The following is a 19,578-nucleotide window of genomic DNA, read 5'->3' as shown; positions in this document are numbered from 1 at the left end:
CGACCTTAAAGTGATAGATGTAATTGATATATTTCAAATGGAGGGAAGAATAAAAATTACAACAAAATATTGGGCCACAATTTTACGGCCCAGTTTATGTTATTGGGGCCCATAATTACAACAAAGTACGGGTTGAGCAAGCAGGTCGATCTGTTTTTATCGACGTGTCAGCCCAATAAGTTGTATTGGGCCAAAATTACGGCCTAGTTTCAATTTACTGAGCTACCGTGTCCCTTATTAGGCCATCAAGTTGGGCTTCTAAATTGGCATCATCTGCTGTTCGTCTACTTGGTTTTAGTAGGCCATCATAAATTGCTCAAGCCTGCTTTCTGTGGCCCGAGGCCTTGGCCCAGTTCACTTCTTTTAGTCCATATTGGCCCAGTTCACTTTTATTGGGCAGTCATCTTGGCCCAGTATATTCTGTTGGGTCTATCATATTAGTCCGGTTCACCTTTATTGGGCTGTCAGATAGGCAGAGTTTACACTATTGGCCCATTATTTGGCCCTTTTTACTTATGGCCCTACATATGGGCCAATCCACCTTTTCGGACCGGATATCGGCCTAGTTTATTTTTATTGGGCCTCTATTGGTTCAGTGAATGGGCCAATTCAGCTATCTTCGGCCGCCATATCGGCCCAGTTTTTGTTATTGGGCCTCCATAGTGACCTGGGTATTTTTATTACACGTTTATTGGTCTGCCACAAGACCCACGGGAGGTTTCAATATGATTTAAATGGGCCGGACCGGTGGCCCAATAAAAATGACAATGAAGAGGCGCCCAATAAAATTTAACTGGCCCAGATGTAGGCCCTATAACTCACTAGATCGGAAGCACGGCCCAATAATAATAAACTGGGAGCCCAATAAAATTAAACCGGGCCTGCCGGTCCCATAAAATTAAAGTAGGTCGGAATTTTTGCCTAATAAATATAAATTGGGCCGATCGTCGAATAAATTAAATTCTCGAATTGTTCGATATGATGGGCCGATGCAGTGTGATTTAATGGGCCGAAACAGTGGCCCATATCCACGGCTTCTTGGCCTACCCAAGGCTTAGACATTACCCAGTTCCACATTCACCATCAAGCACTGTTCTACTCTTCTACAGCTTCAGATCTCTCGAGCCATAAAAATGAGGAGAAAAAGAAAAGGAAAAAAAAAATCTCATTTTGATCTCGAGAATCTAACAATTGTAGCATCAGGAATCACAAGATCGAGCTGAAGATATTCCTTGCTTGCCAAACCAACGTGTGGCTGTGGAACCTCAACAGTTGCCGCACACAACGTCTCACAAAGCTTCGATGAACAGAAAAGCAACAATTTTGTTCAAGGAGCAGAACAAGAAGAAGAGAGGAAGAAGCAAAAATCAACCCGCCTACTGTGATCGTCCTGTCACAAATTGCTGTACGAGGTAAAAAAGACTCCATTTTGATCTGACCCAAGCCTCCCCATGGCGAAGCTCGCAGCCCAGGGGGGTCTCAAGATGATCTTGAGTGGCGACAAGGCGTCACTTTGGTCGGGGAAGAGGATTCTCGAGAGGTCGGTAGGGATCCCCAGAGGAGTACTCATGTCTCCTGCTGGTGCTAGGGTTTGGGCTGTGGGGAGGAAGTCGAGCAGGGGCTCCAGAGTCGATGAGCGCAGGAATTGGGAGGATAAAGATGTTGAAGACGAAGGATCCGAAAACGAGGAAGAGGAGGAGGACGAGCAGTTCAAATCGGATGAGTTCTCTTCTTTCAGAGGGTTGGTGTTGGATATCTCTTACAGGTACTTCTTCCCCCTGCACTTCTTCTTCTTCTTCTTCTAAATTTGTGGATGCTCCATAGATTACAGATCTGCTGCTGAATTGATTAAGGTGAGCTTGATTTTGACTCACTTCGTCAATGATCTGATCTCCAGTTTGTAATATGCTTTGACTGCTTTGCATTTTGGACTATCCTCCATGGCGTTTGATTAAATGTCTTTCATGGCTAAAACCCTAGTTTTGAAACATTACCTGCAATGTATGTCTCTAAGCATCTGGCATGATTGAGAAATGTACATTTTGCTCGACCAATCGATCGACTGGTCTGACCACTAAATCATTGACCTGGAACTCATTCGGTCGGGTTTCTGTTTCTGTTATTTTAGCAATGCATTTGACTTCTGGAGCCATGACTTGGGATTTTGTAAACTTATCTAGGATTCAAACTTTTCGACGGATAGTTTGGCTTTTCGATTTAACAAGGATGAAGAATGCAAACTTATCTAGGATTTGCAATATGATTGAATTAGTAGATTGCAGCAATGACCAAAGATTATGCATTAAGGCATCCGTTAAACTCGAATTATGCTTGATGAAAATTCTAGTTACTACAAAATATAGCATATACATCTTTCTTCTTGTTCTGTTCTTTAAATTTCTGGCACCTTTGGAATCTTACCTGTGCCATCCTTGATTAGGCCTATTAATGTCGTTTGCTGGAAGCGAGCAATGTGTCTGGAATTCATGGACAAGGTTAGTTAGTTTGTGAGGCACAATCTATATCTGCATTACAACGTTCGATTTTCCCATGCGCTAGCTACTAAACAGTTTTTATTCAATGGATAGGCAGATGTTCTTGAATACTATGACCAAACCGTGTCTTCGCCCCAAGGATCGTTCTATATTCCAGCAGTTTTGCAGGTTCATAAGCACCTACTGTTTGATTCTTACAAAAGATGGTGTCCTAATTTTGCTTTCTTTCGACTAGTAATGTTTTATCATGTTTTCACCTTCAGATTCCACATTTGCTTCAAGTTGTCAAGAGAAGACGGGTTAAACACAATCTTAGTCGAAAAAACATATTTTTCAGGGATTCTTTCACTTGCCAGTAAGTGTTTTTTCATAACAGATATTTATGGGATTGACATGATGATGCATTTGTTTAGTGCTTCTGTATGAAATATTGTTACACTTGATTTAGTCGTAAGATTTTTTTTTATTATTTGTAGATATTGTTCTTCTCATCAAGACTTGACCATTGATCATGTAATACCAACTTCACGAGGTGGTGAATGGAAGTGGGAAAATCTGGTAGTTAACTGCACTTCATAGAGTAGCAATCTTTTTCTCGCAATTTTTTTCGTTTAATCACTAATCTTTTGCTTGAACAAATAATAAGCATGTCTAAGCCACTGGATTAATGTAGTTAAATTTCAAAGAAGGTTGTAGACAGTCAGCGTAAGAAATTGTATTTAATAGGGTTTGCTTTCTGCATATTGAATTCAAAAGCAACTTTGGTCAGATTTTGGATGTGTTACTTCGATAGTAAAACTTTCATTTTAAGCTTCGGTAATTCTGTGAGTAGTAATTTTGATGAGCATTAGCGAGATAAATGAGTAAATCCAATGGCATAATGACGGTAAATTTCCTTGGGAAAAAAATGCACTGAACTGACTAGCTATAGTGATATTTTGCCCTTGACTCCTCGTTGTCTGATGCTGTAAAATCTAAGTGTCGGTATCTTCTAAGGTTCAATATGAAGTCATGTACATCTATAATGCAAGTTTCTGATGGTCTCAAAGTTATTTTTAGCGAAAAGAAAAGTCTCTTTGTTATGATTGCTGACGATCTCAATAATTGCGGCATTAGAGATAGCAAGTTGGTGTATAAGTTATCGCCACCAAGAGACAAATTTCTTGTAGTCCTTTCATACACAAAACTTACTGCATTCCTTGGAAATCATTGATTGTGAGTTGATTGTGGCATGAGATAGCTATACGACACCCGTAGATGATCGACGCCATACTGTTTTCAGCACCATGTGTTGTCATATCTTAGTATATCACCAACACCGCAGCATTCTAGCTAGAGACTAAAACCTCAAAACTATATTATTTCAAACCTCGAGCTTTAATCTGTTTGCATTTGAATTGCAAATATCAAATTTAGAGTTATCGAAATTATAGTTTCGGTTGAAATGCTAAATGATATACTGTTTTCAGGTGACTGCTTGTGCCAGATGTAACTCAAGGAAGGGAAAGAAAACATTGGAAGAGGCAAACATGAGGCTGCTTAAGATTCCTAAGGTCTCTTCCAACCATTTCACATGCCGCGATTCTACTTTATCAGCATTTCAGTAGTTCTTCTCTCAACTATTCAATGCAGTGTTTCTTTTTCCTTTTTCAAAACTGAATCCGGCGAGTGAACCAATGGCTCCCCAGTTCCTAGATTTTGGTCTGAACTAGTCCCAAATCTGGTCGGTCCACTCTGCCTCGGCTTCGAACATGGTTTTAAAAAGCTCCATCTCAGATTGCATATGTAGATACACATGAGTACACATACTCTACTCGCTTAAGTCGGTACCATAGATTCAAGAACTCATTTATCATCTAAAGTAGATACTTAAAAGAGTTCCGATAACAAGTATTCAGTTGGTTACAGATTTTGATCATACCCAATAACTGCATTCTTTTTCTATAGATGTGTCGATAAATATCGTAAACATTGCTCACATATGTCCTCTGAAAGACACTGATGGATCTAATGAATGTTTCAGTGACCAGAAAAGTAATATATTTCATCGTAAATTGTCGTCGCAGGTCCCTAAAGATTACGACATCCTGGCCATACCTTTGACAGCAGCTGCTATAAAAATGCTGAAGATGAGAAAAGGAGTCCCTGAGGAATGGCTGCAGTACCTCGCCAAGCCAAGTCCATAGGACACTTTGATTTCGATCGCTAAATGGTCGCTTTGCTTCGGAGGCATTTGGATTCTATTGGTTTCAGCTGATCATGAAAAGCTACGAAATTTAAATTTATTTGCATCTGTCGTAGGTCATGATATAGTAGGGGATCGAGTACGTCATATATGATGTAAGATGATTCATATACTAACATTGTAACTCAATAAGCGACACTGTGTTGTTGCTAGTAGCTCTAATGCAATTCTAACTGGTTAGGTTCAAGATGGAGTCTTCTTCTTGTGGGACAATTTTGGTTTAGTGTGAGTGTTTGAACCAAATTTCGTAGGTTCAACGCCGCGTTTGATTTGATTCGGTTCGATTTTTCTAATTAGAATTGAAAAGAAATAAAAGAAAAAGAGAAAGGAATGTTATGTCGTTCGAGTGGATATTTGTTTCTAGCTTAGAAGGCGAACGAATGGGGTGTATATGACTTGCGAGCCAAATAAAGTATTTTGTTTTTATAAATATAATTATATTTTCTCACATTGATCTTATATTTCAAAAATATTAGAGGAAATTTTAATAAAGATTTTACAAATTTGTCGATGTGAGTCCCCCGTGGGGCTGGTAGTAGCAATGTAAACGAATGAAATCTAATCAAATATTATAAAAATATTGATATTTAAATTCAAATTTAAAAAATATACAATAATTTTAATTCGAATTTGATTCAAAATAAACTTTAAATTTGAATATTTGAGCATAATTCAAAATAAATTAAATTCAATTCAAATTATTCTGATGTTAATTTCAATTATATTTAAATTAAAATTTATATAAAATTAAATATAAATTCAATTTGAATTCAACTCACAAATGGTTTATGAATAATTAAATAAAATATTATAAATTTAAATTCAAACAAAAATTTATCAAATTCAATTCCGCTCAAATTTAATAATTTTAAATACAAATCATATATTTTTCAAACCGATTCAAAAATCATGACTCAATTCATATGCACCCCTAATCTGTATTTGTCCATGTAAATGTCCAATTATTAGACTGGCATATGATTCAACTTCCTTTCGTTTCAATATTTGAGAATTCTAAGTGAATAAAGTTGATTTGGAAAATAAAATATTAATGATCAAATCTAGATATATATATAATAAACCTATTTTGAATAACTTCACAATTTGACAATTATATAAACTTTTTTTTTAACGAACATTACATTGGCACACAAATACAAGATATGATGTGAAAACTATTTAAAGATAAGCTTTTTATTGTTATATTTTTATTTTTATTTAAAAAAAAAACCTAACTAACTAGCAGACTATGATTGAAATAGAAAACTCAGTGATCCAAGAACATCCTCTAAGAAGGTATACTTTGGTTTATAAAGGTGCATCTACTTATAATACAAAAACTCTGAAAGTTTCTGCAGGATGAATACAAGTATAGCTCTAAGTGAAAACAAAATTCGGAAAAAAGAAAAAGAAAAAGAAAAGAAACCTTCGCGATCTACCTGATTATACCTATCGCGACGAAGGAAGCCTCTTGCAGTCAGTGACATCCAGGATCTGCCAGTGCCGGATAATTAATGATCCATGAATTGAAAGTTTAAGTTAGAATCGTCAATCTCGAACACCTGTTTAACATGGAACCATGATCAAGGTAAGAAGTTGGAGAAAAAAGAAATAATGTGAGATATGAAGAGTATATATAAAATGCAATGAAATTTAGTACTGTAATTATTAGTTTTGGTCATCACGGTGCTTAAAAGAATCCAATACCAAAGTTTTAGGTGAACAGATGCACTAGAATGTGATTTATTTTCCATCAAGAACATGCAGTTAAACAACTTGGTTTTTTCGACATGTAAGCATGAGTATGGCAAGACTGACAAGTTAAACAGAAATGAGATGCAGTGTGAACAATTTAAGTGCTTTCTCGATGCAACAGGCAATGACGAAATAATGTTCCGACTAATGTGCGAAACAGGACATATTAGCTTGTGCCCATGGAAGAACTGGTTTCACTTGAAAATGTTGTTTAACTAAATAAATTGAAACAAGGAAAATAAATTTCTTGGATTGAGTACCAGAGATTATGATACTTCGAGAACCATATCAAAAGTTTAGATAATCACAGAGAAAATATAATAAGAAGGTATACTTACAGAAACTATTTTAGTTCAGTTCTTCGTTGCACTAGCGTTGGAAACTCAGCACTTTCACACCCATCCGAAATGTTAGCAGAAAATTGTTACTCAGTAAAATGTTTGATCAAAACGGAGGATCTTCTACTGATCTCCAGCCAGTGTTAACTTCACTAAATCGCCATCTTCATCATGTGAAGGTCTTCAATGAGAAATTAACAATAGCATTCACAGGAGCATAACTGGCAACTGGTGTATTAACATCCATGGGCTTTTTTCCCTCTATAAGCATCATCATAGTGTTATCATCACCGGAAACACGGAAACTTCCTTTGGCCTTCCCACAAAGCGAATATCAGGGTTCTTAATGCCCACAGAAACATCAGGAGCAATGTGAAAAATATCAAGAAGAGTCAGCAAGACACCTAATTTTCTTGGCTACGAGGATTGTTTGCAACATCATTGCTATAGCATGATGGAATTCAGCCAAAGCATCAGCAGCAGTTAAATTGGATACAGGTGCCTGATTCTAGATTCAGTAAGTTCTTTGTCTGATCTTGTATCTTGTAACACTTAACGACAACAGGTAAGAAGCATATTTTCTTCTGCAGCACCAAAAAAAATAGATATACTGAAGATTGCAAAAACAGAAGATAAAAAACCTATCATTTACAGAAGAGCTATGGTCAGCAACAACAACTTCAACTTTCATTCAATCTACGCTCTGGATTGATTCTTAATTAGCAGCTAGGTATGCAGCCTCTAAAAATTCCATAAGTGTCATACAAGATGTTCAATGTCCTCGTGTACTCATCCTGTGGAGGCGAATTATTTTGGACAACTGTAAGGATCCTTACATGTTTGAAGCAAAATGTTACACTGGCCTCAAACTGAAGCAGACCCAAAAGGCCAAAACAACTAGGATGTGTTGGAAACTATGCCACATTCTTGCTGATCTTTTAATGCATCAACAGCTACAATTTTATTCTCAATAATATCAGAGGTATTGCCAATTAACTCAGTTGTCTGAACAGTTGTAACATCGATTTCAGATTTTTCTTCACTATGAAAACTTGTTTTACCTCCTCTAGATAAAATGTCTGTGCGAGCATCACCAGCAATCTCTACTGGCAAATACTGGGAAGATTTGCCATTGTTAATAGGATCAGCAGAATCATCCGAAATAAAAGATGAATCTTCAGTTGCATGTCCGCACAGTCAACAGCCTTAGCAGAGTTATGGGGCTCGGCTTCAGCAGCACTTAGCTCAGAAGAATCATGAGTTGACTTTATATCTTGATGACCTTTGATGCCATATTCATTGACTCCAACTGCACAAACCACATAGATGTTTAAAACGGAGAGTCACAAAGAAAACGTTCAATAAATGTTAATGTCTTTCCATGCGGTCACCTTCATCAACAGGCATATCATGTTTAGAAGAATGATTTGCCAGCAGTGGCTTCTGTAGTAAACCAGTACCAGGAAAAACCAATATGTTTATGGACCTAACTTCTAATTCTTGAGAAACCTCAAGCGGCTTAAAGCTAAATACATTAGTCCATGTTTCCTTTAATTCAGAAATTGCAGGTATGACCAGCTTTTCAATATTGAGGGAAGAGAGAACCTGAAGATGAGAACAAATTAATTAAAAGAGAGAGAGAGAGAGAAAGAGAGAGAAAATTAATTAGTTCATAAAATTATAATAACAGATAGCTTGTTAAAGAAAAGGAAAAAAGAGAGGAGAAAAATTCAATCGTTCATAGAATTATAATAAAAGACTGTTTGTTACAAAGGAAAAAGAGGGAGGACGGGTGCATATTCACAAACATCTAGGTGGCAGGAACCTCTTTAAAGAAAAAAACTCAATTAACTATTGACAAAAATGCCTGTAAGTCTGTAACAATGCAACTGCAAATGAAGTCAATTTCACACAAAATAACTGCGAAGTTTCAAATATCAGACACCTGACCTAATAATTCATTTAGCTTACAGAAGAACCACCAGCCTGTACCAATTAATAGTTGGCTAATCCGTAAACATATTCTTTCATCCTGAAGACAAACCTCAGTGGCATTGTAAAGGTTGGCTCCTATGCATCATCTGCAAGACTGGATCTAGGATTTTAATGTTGGATTTATCCCATTTGGTGGGCTTACATGCTAATTGTGACATGCAGATTTATGTCATTAAAAAAACCAAACCTATTATGTGATCTAACTAATGTTTATTGAGGGTTTGAGTTATTGGATGTGAGGGTTTACATGTGTAGAACCTGTTAACCCGCACCGTTATTATTAATGGACCAATAACGAATGGGCTCATATATATAGGGCATGGTCCCCGTTGGATTAGGCATTTTGATAGATCTCTATGCACCCCATCAGTGAAAAGATTACAGCGCCATCAACTTAATTCCTTCGGAAGACCAGCCCTTTGCTTTTCTTCTCTGCAGGATTTCCGGATTGTTGATGACACTTACAGACGATGGCTATTCCGTTGCATTCAGGTCCATCGTCTATTTAAGATTCCTTTATTCAATTTTCTGCCGTAATATCGATGTAACTAGATCCTTGTGCTAGATCTGTATTCCTTTGTTCAAGTTCTTGTTTTAGAATTCATGCAGTTAGGAAAACATAATTCCCAACATTTAAGGCAATCAAATAATGCCGCGTTAGGATCACTGCTGGGCTAGCCTTTTATTCATTTTTCCATCTTTCAAATGACATACTTCATAACACTTCCATTTAGTTGTCCTCTCTATGTAAGGACATTTTCAATGCTCTGAAGTCTAAAACCACACAAATGCCATTTTATCTTCCATATTTAATTACATTAAAAGAAATAACAATCATTTTGTCTTACAGGAACATTCGATATTTACAAATTTGTGACCCAAAATAAGTCTAATCTCTGCAGCTGTAAATATGCATGGTCTGTAGGTCATATCAAGTAGTTAAAATGAATTGAGGCAACATAAATTGAAGCAATCACTAAGGCTTTAAAGAAAACAAAGAAAGCAGGAGAGGCAGTAGGTAAATTTGAGAGAGAGAGAAATGGTTGAAACAAATATGTTTTCTTGATAATTATGATGGCAGAGAGATGATATTGAAGATAATTCAGTTTACAGCTTCTTACCTGCTTTAAACATAGAAATAAAAGAAATTTAATGCATATATGAATATAAACATAATGATTAACTTTTAAGTTGTATAAGAATTATAAAATAGCATAACAAATAATGAAAGAATGATATACTTATAGTCAAGATGTAGAAAAATTTATAATAGGATGAAAATAGAAAAGAATGGGACAAAACATATAGCCTCAATCAATTTATTTTTACTCAAAAAAATCCAAGAGAAAATATTTACTGATTCAATTCCACTAAGAAGCCGACGGCACATCCCTTGGCGTCTATACATGTTTCTTGTCCCAATGAAAGGCATTTCTGCCAGTCTGGTTCCATGAATTCTGTTTGATGCAATAAAATCAACAAAATTCAATATCAAGACTTGATCAAATAGAGCATAGGTGATGATGAAAAAAAGAAATCAAATCTTACTGATAATATTCCGAGAAGACTTAATTTTAGATTTACACTTTTAACTTAACTATCTTTGACAAATACTAGATTTGCTACCATGGTAAAAAAAAAAACAGTAGGTGCATCAACTATTGACTAGCCAGAGACAATCATTAGGTTTACTGATATAGCTTAACTGCACCAAAATCATATGTTCCAGGTCAATGAACAAACCTAAATAAATTGCCAGTAAAAATCTACCTTAGCCAGATTTTTTCCCCCATAGATTAACTACAAACCCCATTGTGATGGAAGAAAAGAACCGAACAATAACAAGACTCTGAAGGAAAGAAGACAAAGTTAGCTATAAAACTAAGTTGCAATGGTCAATGACATCTTGTATTAAATTGATACCATTTATAGCTGTGATTATCAGCTAAAGACGATGGTCAATAATCCATGTAATGGAAATCATGTGAGAGAGAAGATTAGATGACAGCACTTGTCGGAAGTAGTCATAAAATAAAAAAAAAACAACTACTTAAACACCAGAGGAGTTGATAGGGAAACAGAACACAAGAAAATAGAACAGAATAAAAATAATGAAACAATTCTGTTTGGAGGTGAGAAAGAAGTTTAGATAGTAATTAATTGAAGTAGTGCTTAAACACAATCGAAAATCAATCTACATTAATGAATTGCAATCTAGCTATATAAAAGTGGCACTTTCTTATAGATATGATGACCAAAAATGTCTAAACACTCAGAATACAAATCAGTCAGATTATATCAGCTTCAGATTTGATAAATTAGAGTCATCCCTACGAGTCTCCTCCGTTCTAAGAATTTCACATAACAAATGTATCAAGGAAGAAGAATCATCATTTATTGAATGATCTGCTCAACAGAAAGAACAAACCTAAGGTATTACATGAAAGCTTGATGGAGAGCAAGTTAACTCAAGCAGTTATTACTTGTTATCCAAATATCACTTGCTTAAGAAAATAAGAAAATGTACCTGATAGATGCCACAGAGATAATTTCATCCTCTTGCTCCAAAATAAAAGTGTAGAACCCTCTGTAATTCAGCCGACTGAAATTTGATCTACACAGAAAACCAAAGTCATACATAAAGCAAAGTTAGTTATATGATATTCATTAAGAAATCACAGAAGGCATGAACTTTGTTCACCAAATCTTCTAGGGAAGTTTATTTTTTGTGAAAAAAAATACGTTGAAACATAAATATAGAAATAATAGAGAAAATAAAAGACCTTAGAATATTATGAATAATTTTTAGCGACTTACCAAAACATATACAAAAAAGAAAAGACACATAAGCTTAAATTCTCTTTAAATAAGAAAAAAAAATTAAAATGTTAAAATATCTTATTTTAGCTAGGCTCAAATGTTGTGTGATGTGATCATCTTTGTAAAACTAACAAAGAAGAGAAAATAAAATAGTTCAACAACAAAAAACATTTAATTATATAATATATTTGAATAACTTTTGAAAATGTACAAAAAATACAATCATGTGGAACACGGAATATCCTAAAATTATTTATAGAACTACTATAATAAAGTTGATTGTGTAGTCTTTAAAGAACTGCAATTGCAAACAGCGAATGCATTTGCAGGAATAAAACAAGTTGCAAATGTCATTATACCATTTGCATTTGCCTGCAACATTAATTGTTGGCTACCATAGGGTCTCAGGGCATGCACAAGCTCAAATGTTAAAAGAGCAAACATTGAAACTAAAACACAGTTAAAATTTTGTTGAGAGACATTTTTCTTTCACATGTCCAAAAAATTGAAACAGTTTCAAGATACCATTTATAATCTTGTTTTTTCTTCCATCATGCTGTTTATGATTAGCTTTGATGTCTTATTAAAAGGACTCAACATCTTTGTTCTGTAGGATTCAATATAGACCAGTAAACCAGCTCCTAGTTAGGTTGTCTGGAGAAATTTTGATAAATAGTACATAGGTATTAGGACCCAAGTATGTTGTCTCGTTTTACCAGTTACAAAATCTTAAACATGGGTTAATATGTAAAGCTAGAGAGATCGAGTTGGAACAGAAACTAACTCCATTTGGACCACTTTGATACAAAAGAAATAAAAGCAACATTGATCTGTCTGGCAATTCTAAGTTATAAAGAACAACTTCTATGATTCTATCACCTTACATTAATGCAATATGGAATTCTGGGTTTCACAAGCATGCTAACTCATTGTTAGTCAGTGCCTAGCTATGGAGTTTAAAATAATAGTATGACAGATGCTTACCCACAATTATACACAACATTATGAATAAGGTTAATGCCACTTCTCCGGTCAACGATAGGCAGAAAACACTCATCCATAACTGCAAGGGCAACAGCAATCTTTGAGTTGGATTCAGCCATTTGATGGGACTGTAATGGGGATTTAGAAGAATCCTCATCAAAACGCCTGACAACACTCCATGAGAATCCTGATTCAATATCATTCTTCATCCCAAGAATCTTCTGTAGTCCTCTGAAAACCTACAGCAATCAAAATTACAAGCCGATGATACCATATCAAAGGTGAATAGACATATTATTCAAATCCTACTACAATACATACACATTCTACTTTCGCACCTTGTATAAGAATATTAAACAATACTAAGTTATCAACAGATTGTCCAATGTTCAAGAGTTATAAAGCAACCATGAAGGCTTACGTTTTCCCCAGTCAGCCTAATAAGCTATAACTAATGGTCTTTCTCCAGTATATAACATTTTTATATACATAGAGAAGCCAATCGTTGCTACTTAATGGCTACATAAGTTACATTTTTATAGAGAAAAATTAGGCATTCTTATATATAAAAGTTTCTTAATGATATGTCATTAGAAGAAATTTTTATGTCCATAAATTCAACATATGGTCAACCAAAACCAGTTTGACTGACAGTTATTCTCTTTTTCTTTTCTTTTGCTTGTTTCATTTTATATCTTACATGCTAAAAGTTCTTTTTTGGAAAAAAAAAACATCCATATACTTTCATCTGTTATATAAATGTGTTGTGTTAGCATCCCATATTAATAAATGCCATTTATTTATTTTGTTCTTTGTTTTAAGAGATGTTTTCATATCCATAATTTTGATTATCTAGTTTTTTTGGGTTGAATTTTTTATATGCAGAGTTGCCTTTATCATTTGCTGTAAATGCAAAAGTGGAGGCGCCTTTTTTTTTGTTTTTGTTGTTTTCCTTTGTATTATTATATCTCCTACCTAATATATTGTCATTTCCACATTTCTATTCTTGTATTGCCACCATGATTGTCATCAACGAATATCAGTATAGTAGCTCAACTTAGATTGCTATTGGTAAAGGGTGATATGATTTTTCCAGAGAAATAGATACATAAAGATTTTTGGCAGAATTTCAAAAATTAAGATTCCAAGAAATCACTTAGAAATGAGTTAGGTTATACTGTGAAATAGATGGAATTAACGGAAACTTGATCAAATTTAGAGGAGGAAATTTTGAAATAAATGTAATTTTGTCAAATAAGGTTGATTTAGGAAAACTCCACCAACATACCCAATTCTTCGCTGATTGCAACTTGAGTCGTAGCCAACATAACAAGAGTAGGAGATATTCTTCGTCACTTATTTTGAATTGCAGATTAAACTGCTCAACCTTGACACCTCTAGAAATTTATCATAAAATCAACTGTTTAGTCTTACCATTTCAGGAATCTACCACTAGCTAGACCAAGTATCCCATCTATCCCATATGTCTGTCTCTTACATAATATTGTCATATCATTATTATCAATCAAGATAAAATACAGCATCTCTCTTGATAGACAGTAGCCTCGAAACCTCCTTCCTACATATTAATAATCTAATTTTACTTAACAGCTATATATAAATAAAATATGATCTCATTATTTTGTTATTATATCATAACAATATAGTATATATAATATGATACCAATATAATATTATAACAAACTTATGAACCTGATGATACTAAATATTACTATTTTTGATAAGTTTCCTTGGCAATGCATTATATTATTTATTATACTATTTAGTTTTCTATATCTTTATAAACTATTTTTGGAAATCTTTCCTAATAAGTTGTTTGGTACTTTTGAAATTTGTTCATATTATTTTTATTAATTATGTTTAATTATATTTTTTAAGATTAACTTTTGTGAATAAATAAACTATATAAATATATTAATAATTGTTTTAAAAAACACTATATAAACACAGAAGCATAAGCTTATGGAGTGAGAATCCACCTAGGGTTCACCTATGACCAATCAAATTTTGTTAATTTCGAAGTCATGTTTAAGTTAATATTTATTTAATTAAATCAATTTTGCTAAATTGATATAAAAAATGGGCATATTTTATGTATCGCTTAGATCAATATGTATATTTTATTCTGGTTAGTTGGATAAATATTCATATGGAAACATAGATTGCTTAAAATGGTAATTATTGGATGAAAGAGGAAAGTTTTATTTGTATTGATTGCTTAGGTTATTTAATTTGATATATTATATAGTTCATGCAAACAAACTCATTTTCTTGACGTGCAGTTGTCAACATACCTAAAGTAAGTTTCTAACAAAATATAACCCACATGTGCGTTACGTAGAACCGTATACCCACCAACAAACACCTTTTATAGACATATTCATTTGAATATATAATTTGAAAGATGTATAAATGAGAGGATGGATGAACCTTTAACTCATCCTTACAATGTTTGGTTGGAAGAATGAATCGATCATGAAGGATAAAGATTCTCATTTCCCCCTCATATTTACTCTGCCCAAAATAGGGTAAATCGAGCAAAGGATGGATGAGGATATTTTGTTAATCACTTTTTTTGTTATTGAAATGTTTTGTAACATACTTAGCACCCATCGAACCCTATGCTTGCATCTCTTTGTTCTAGTCAATTTATCACGTTGTGTTCTCATGCTTGCTTGCCTGCATGCCTTCTTCCATAAAAAACCGAACAAGAGTAGTTAGCTCACGTCGCTCATCCTCAATAGATTGCTCATACTATATATCCTCGTATTGTGCATTTACGTGCCCTTACACCTTCTTTGCCCGTAAACGCAAACAAAATGGGAATTATAAAGGAAAGGCATTAATAAATTGTTAGATATGAATTCTTGTATAAAACTTTGTTGGATTGATTTAATGTTCACAGAGGAAAGTAGTTATGATGGATTTAATTACAATTCAGAGAGGGCAGTAGTTATGAAAAGGAGAGTATTGTTGCCTTTTAAAATTTTAATTATTTGTCCTTCAATTTATTAAACCAAGTGAAAAGATAGATGAATTGATGGATCATTTCATGATCCATTAATCCATCTGTTTAAATGAATAAGCAGAAGGATAAGTTAACTTTCATTGAATCTATCTATTTATGCATACATCCATAACCATACATCGTCGACTTATCTAGGCATCTACATGTGCTATTATCTTCTTCATTAGAACACAATATGCATGAACAAAAGCAGAATATGCTATCAAGAACATTATTGATATAACTGAAGATAGCCATGTATCCAAACATACTGAACTTTTGATGTAACAAAGTCATCAAAAAGGAAGCATGAAAAGGTTGATGACTTGAATTTTCTACAGGAATAATTTGAAATTTCAAACAAGATGGAGCTATTTACACATTATGTCATGGTCACATGGATTCGTAGGAATCATTTGTACCTTTCTACAACTTGAGGAACAAAAAGAAATGGCAGTACTCTTGGAAGTGGCAGAAATATATTCTGTCTCAGGAATGCAATCTTCATGGTCTGCAAAATCCAATACAAGTAACTCCATAACTCTTAGAATGTAGAAGGGCATTTTATTAAGAGCATATAACAGGAGGATTCATACATTTTGCCTCACACTGGTGACAAGAAAGTAATAAGGAAACTGTTTCATGGCTTCCACTGCTAGGATCAGTAGAGATCTGCCCACAGTACCTGCAGCAGCAGTTGGTACAGTGCCAATCTCCAGGAGGAAGCTTCTGGAATGAAACACAGGAACTTAAGACATTCGTGCATAGCAGAAACAAAAGGCAAAGAAATTACCAAGACTAAGCTGATAATCATGTAGAAAAATAAACTAATGAATGTGGCAGTTATGAGCATGGAATTATCACTAATTATAACATAAATATTACCAGACATTAATAAAAAAAACAGTAGTTTTGCAGAAAGCCATTTTGCCACCTGCATAATTTCCAGAATCCACAAAAAATGGAGATGGAGAAAGAAAACCATTTATAAAGAACAAATAAAAAAGGCACGATCTATGTTTCTGCAATAACCACATATGCAATAGCAATGCCAACAAACTACGACAATGCGTTCTATAAAGGGTAAGGTTTGTTCAAAGTAAGGATTGTTCAGTTTGAAATACCTCGATGCCCAAGCAAGACAGATGAAAGGTTGAAGGACAACCATCACAACAGATTAAGGGACCACCATCACCACAGATGCCACAGGTATCATCATTAGGGTCATCACCATTGACATCAATATTGTAGAATCCTTGCCGTTCAGATTCACCTTGTTTTTTCCATGCCTCAAGCTGGCATTTCAACAGGGAAATTCCTCCATCCTCCAAAAATATATTTTGTGATGGATGTATAAGTTTGCTACCAGCATGAAGACCGAAGTTTGATAGAGAAAGGATTTTACCACAGCAGCTACAATTAATGCCGTCTCTAGTTATCCAGCCTTCCAACTTTGTTTTAGTCATTCGCTGGTTCATATACTTCACTTTTCCATTTATGGGCAATACACCCACATCTGTCATCCATGAAAGAACTGTCCTTTTATGCCTGTAAGGGACATAATCAGCGTCATCAGCTTCTGACTTATGGTTAATACCGCGGGCCAATAGGGTGCATCCTCTCTGTTTGCTTCTTCCGTTGTGATGATTCTTATAAGATGTGGAACCGACAGAAAACTTTGAGTCTGAAGTCAACTTACCCTTAGTAGCTTGATCTCTAAGATGTCTCTTATTAGATTTTTTCTTTACTTTCTTCGCTTTAAACTTTGGGGATTCTTCAGACTCTTCTATCCTTCTTCTTCTCTTGTTAACAGCAACTCTTTTCAGTAAATCCAGTGACTCCAAAGGTATGATAGGGTCGCTCACAGAAGGTGTTCTACAGTTCCTTACAGAAGACATCTTGCCCTCTGATTTGCTTGTTCTCTTTAGACGTTCCTGATACACTGCATAAGCCTTTGTGATTGACCAATAACCACCATGACCTTCAGGAGGTATGTAAACAGAATCCTCATAGTCCCTGCCTCTTCTTGGCCTCAGATCTATTGTCCAACCAGCATTAAGAAGTATATCTTTTAACTGATCTCTAAGTTTTTGCTTTTCAGTTCTGCGAGATACATTTGCACCCTCTGATCCTTGTTTTGCCTTAACAACACTTTCTGCACTCGAGTTGCGCTTTGTTCTCAAACCAGTCTTACCCTTTGAAATATGTGCTTTCTTTTTTCTTTTATGAAAAACATTCTTCTGCTGGGTTTCAGGTTTACTGTTTGCACGCATCTCCAGACTGTCCTTTTTTGACTTTCTCAATTCATTTTTGCTCGGCGAGGCACCTAAGCTTGAATTTTCATCAACTCTTTCATAGGAAGAAAGGGATTGTTGCTTCAGTGCGGCACGGGTAGCTACACCACGAGAGCTTATGTCCTTTGAGACCTCTTCATAATTCCTTTTAGAATGGTTCTCAAGCCCATCCACCTTCTTATTACTAGGTAGTACTCGCAAGACGCCAGCTTTCCCTTGCATCCTCAGAATATCATCCTTGGGTCGTGAAACGCCAATGTCTTCTGCCCTGTCTCCAGTAACACAGCTACCGTTATCCTTCGCCTCAAGTTTCTGTTTATCTGGTGATTCTATCAGCTTGTTCTTTTCAGTTTCCGTCTTCTCAATTTTTGGTAAATTTGTCAGTGTTTGGGTCTCCATTACTCGACCCCTCTTCCTCTTTGCAGGGACTAAGGATTTGGAACTTCCTTCTTTGTGAGCATTCATCTCCTCTTTTTCATCCACACCATCCGAAATAACAGTTTTAGACTTGTTCCCGCCAGTCAGAAATTTCTTCTTTCCTCCTTGTTCCGAAGAATCCAACTTTGACTTTTCTGATTGGACTTCAGTACGAGATGACTCTCTTCGGCATTTTCTCTCGAGCTCTGTCTCTAACACTTCTTTCTTACGAGAAACTGCAACCTCATCAGTTTGAGTTCCATCATCAGACTTCAAAACCTTCTCTTTCTTATCTACATCTGCAATCTCCTCCTTTTTTATCATCTCCGCCTCATTGTCTTCACCGCAGATGGAGCTGTCCCCATTTTGACTAACTCCACGATCCGACTTCCGCAAAGAAGCGACGCGATCATCCAAGTTACACTCCGAATCACTCATAATCAACCTCCGTTTCATATCCTTGTTCGACTCATCAACCTTTTCCGCTGCAGAGACTTCGATCCCTCTCCGCTTCTTCAGGGCGCTCCTCTCCTCCATCCAGAAGAACTCAGACCCCTCCACCCAACAGTACCCACTTCGGCCCAGAAACCAAACCAACCGCACCAAGCGACGAAGAACAAAGGATCCCCACACGCCAAGCCTCACGATGGGATCTAGAAAAAAAATAAACCAGCTCGGATCCGAGCGCGAGTGAAAATAAGCAAAAATGAACAGAACATCACAACCCCGACAGGATCAGCGGATCAAGGAGCGGGATCCTGCATACCTCGAACGGAGATGGGGATTCTCGAGGAATGGAGCGATTTGGCACGGAGATCAACTGCGGCGAACAGATCTGTGGGACTGGATTAGGTTGGCGAGGCGAGATCGAGGCGGAGGCGGAGGCGGAGGCGGAGAGCTCGGGGGAGGTGAATGAGGGCGAAGAGGTGGGGCGCTTTTAAACAGCAATGTTTCCTTTTTTTTCCTTTTTCTTTTTTTATTTTTCCCTAATTATTTTATTTCATTTTTCTGTCGAACGTGTATAATTACATAATCCAGTTTCCCTCCGTCTACGAGCCCTTCCATTTCGGAAATTCAATCGAACACGGACATTCCACACTTGATTACCCAAAACTTTATTGGAGAACAAGCGTGGACCCACGCGGGACCACGCAAATTCCATTGGTTGACAGGTCCGGGAAACAATACGAGTGACTGATTTGGAACG

General features: G+C 35.7%; 2 protein-coding genes across 2 annotated transcripts; one reads left to right on the top strand and one right to left on the bottom strand.

Moving 5' to 3' along the window:
• The first annotated feature begins 1,104 nt into the window (after positions 1-1,104).
• Positions 1,105-4,927, top strand: LOC141817725 (uncharacterized). The gene is made up of 7 exons (XM_074705359.1): positions 1,105-1,765; positions 2,441-2,495; positions 2,589-2,663; positions 2,759-2,850; positions 2,972-3,053; positions 3,965-4,048; positions 4,562-4,927. The coding sequence occupies exons 1-7, from the start codon at positions 1,452-1,454 to the stop codon at positions 4,679-4,681; spliced, it is 822 nt and encodes a 273-aa protein (XP_074561460.1). The 5' UTR covers positions 1,105-1,451; the 3' UTR covers positions 4,682-4,927.
• A 1,096-nt stretch (positions 4,928-6,023) lies between these two features.
• LOC141817724 (uncharacterized) lies at positions 6,024-19,253 on the bottom strand. Its single transcript, XM_074705358.1, is given in 11 exon segments — positions 6,024-6,302; positions 6,834-8,029; positions 8,032-8,142; positions 8,225-8,438; positions 10,186-10,285; positions 11,356-11,442; positions 12,633-12,871; positions 16,083-16,171; positions 16,257-16,389; positions 16,785-19,024; positions 19,138-19,253. Coding segments are annotated over 9 exon segments (3,396 nt in total). The 5' UTR covers positions 18,909-19,024; positions 19,138-19,253; the 3' UTR covers positions 6,024-6,302; positions 6,834-7,730.
• Positions 19,254-19,578: the final 325 nt, after the last annotated feature.

Source organism: Curcuma longa, unplaced genomic scaffold, assembly GCF_044706935.1.
Source record: "Curcuma longa cultivar G26 ecotype Majalengka, Jawa Barat unplaced genomic scaffold, ITB_CL_G26_1.1 contig_21711, whole genome shotgun sequence".
Taxonomy (NCBI): Eukaryota; Viridiplantae; Streptophyta; class Magnoliopsida; order Zingiberales; family Zingiberaceae; genus Curcuma; species Curcuma longa.
Note: the sequence above shows the minus strand (reverse complement) of the source record. Positions and strands in the feature narration are given on the sequence as shown.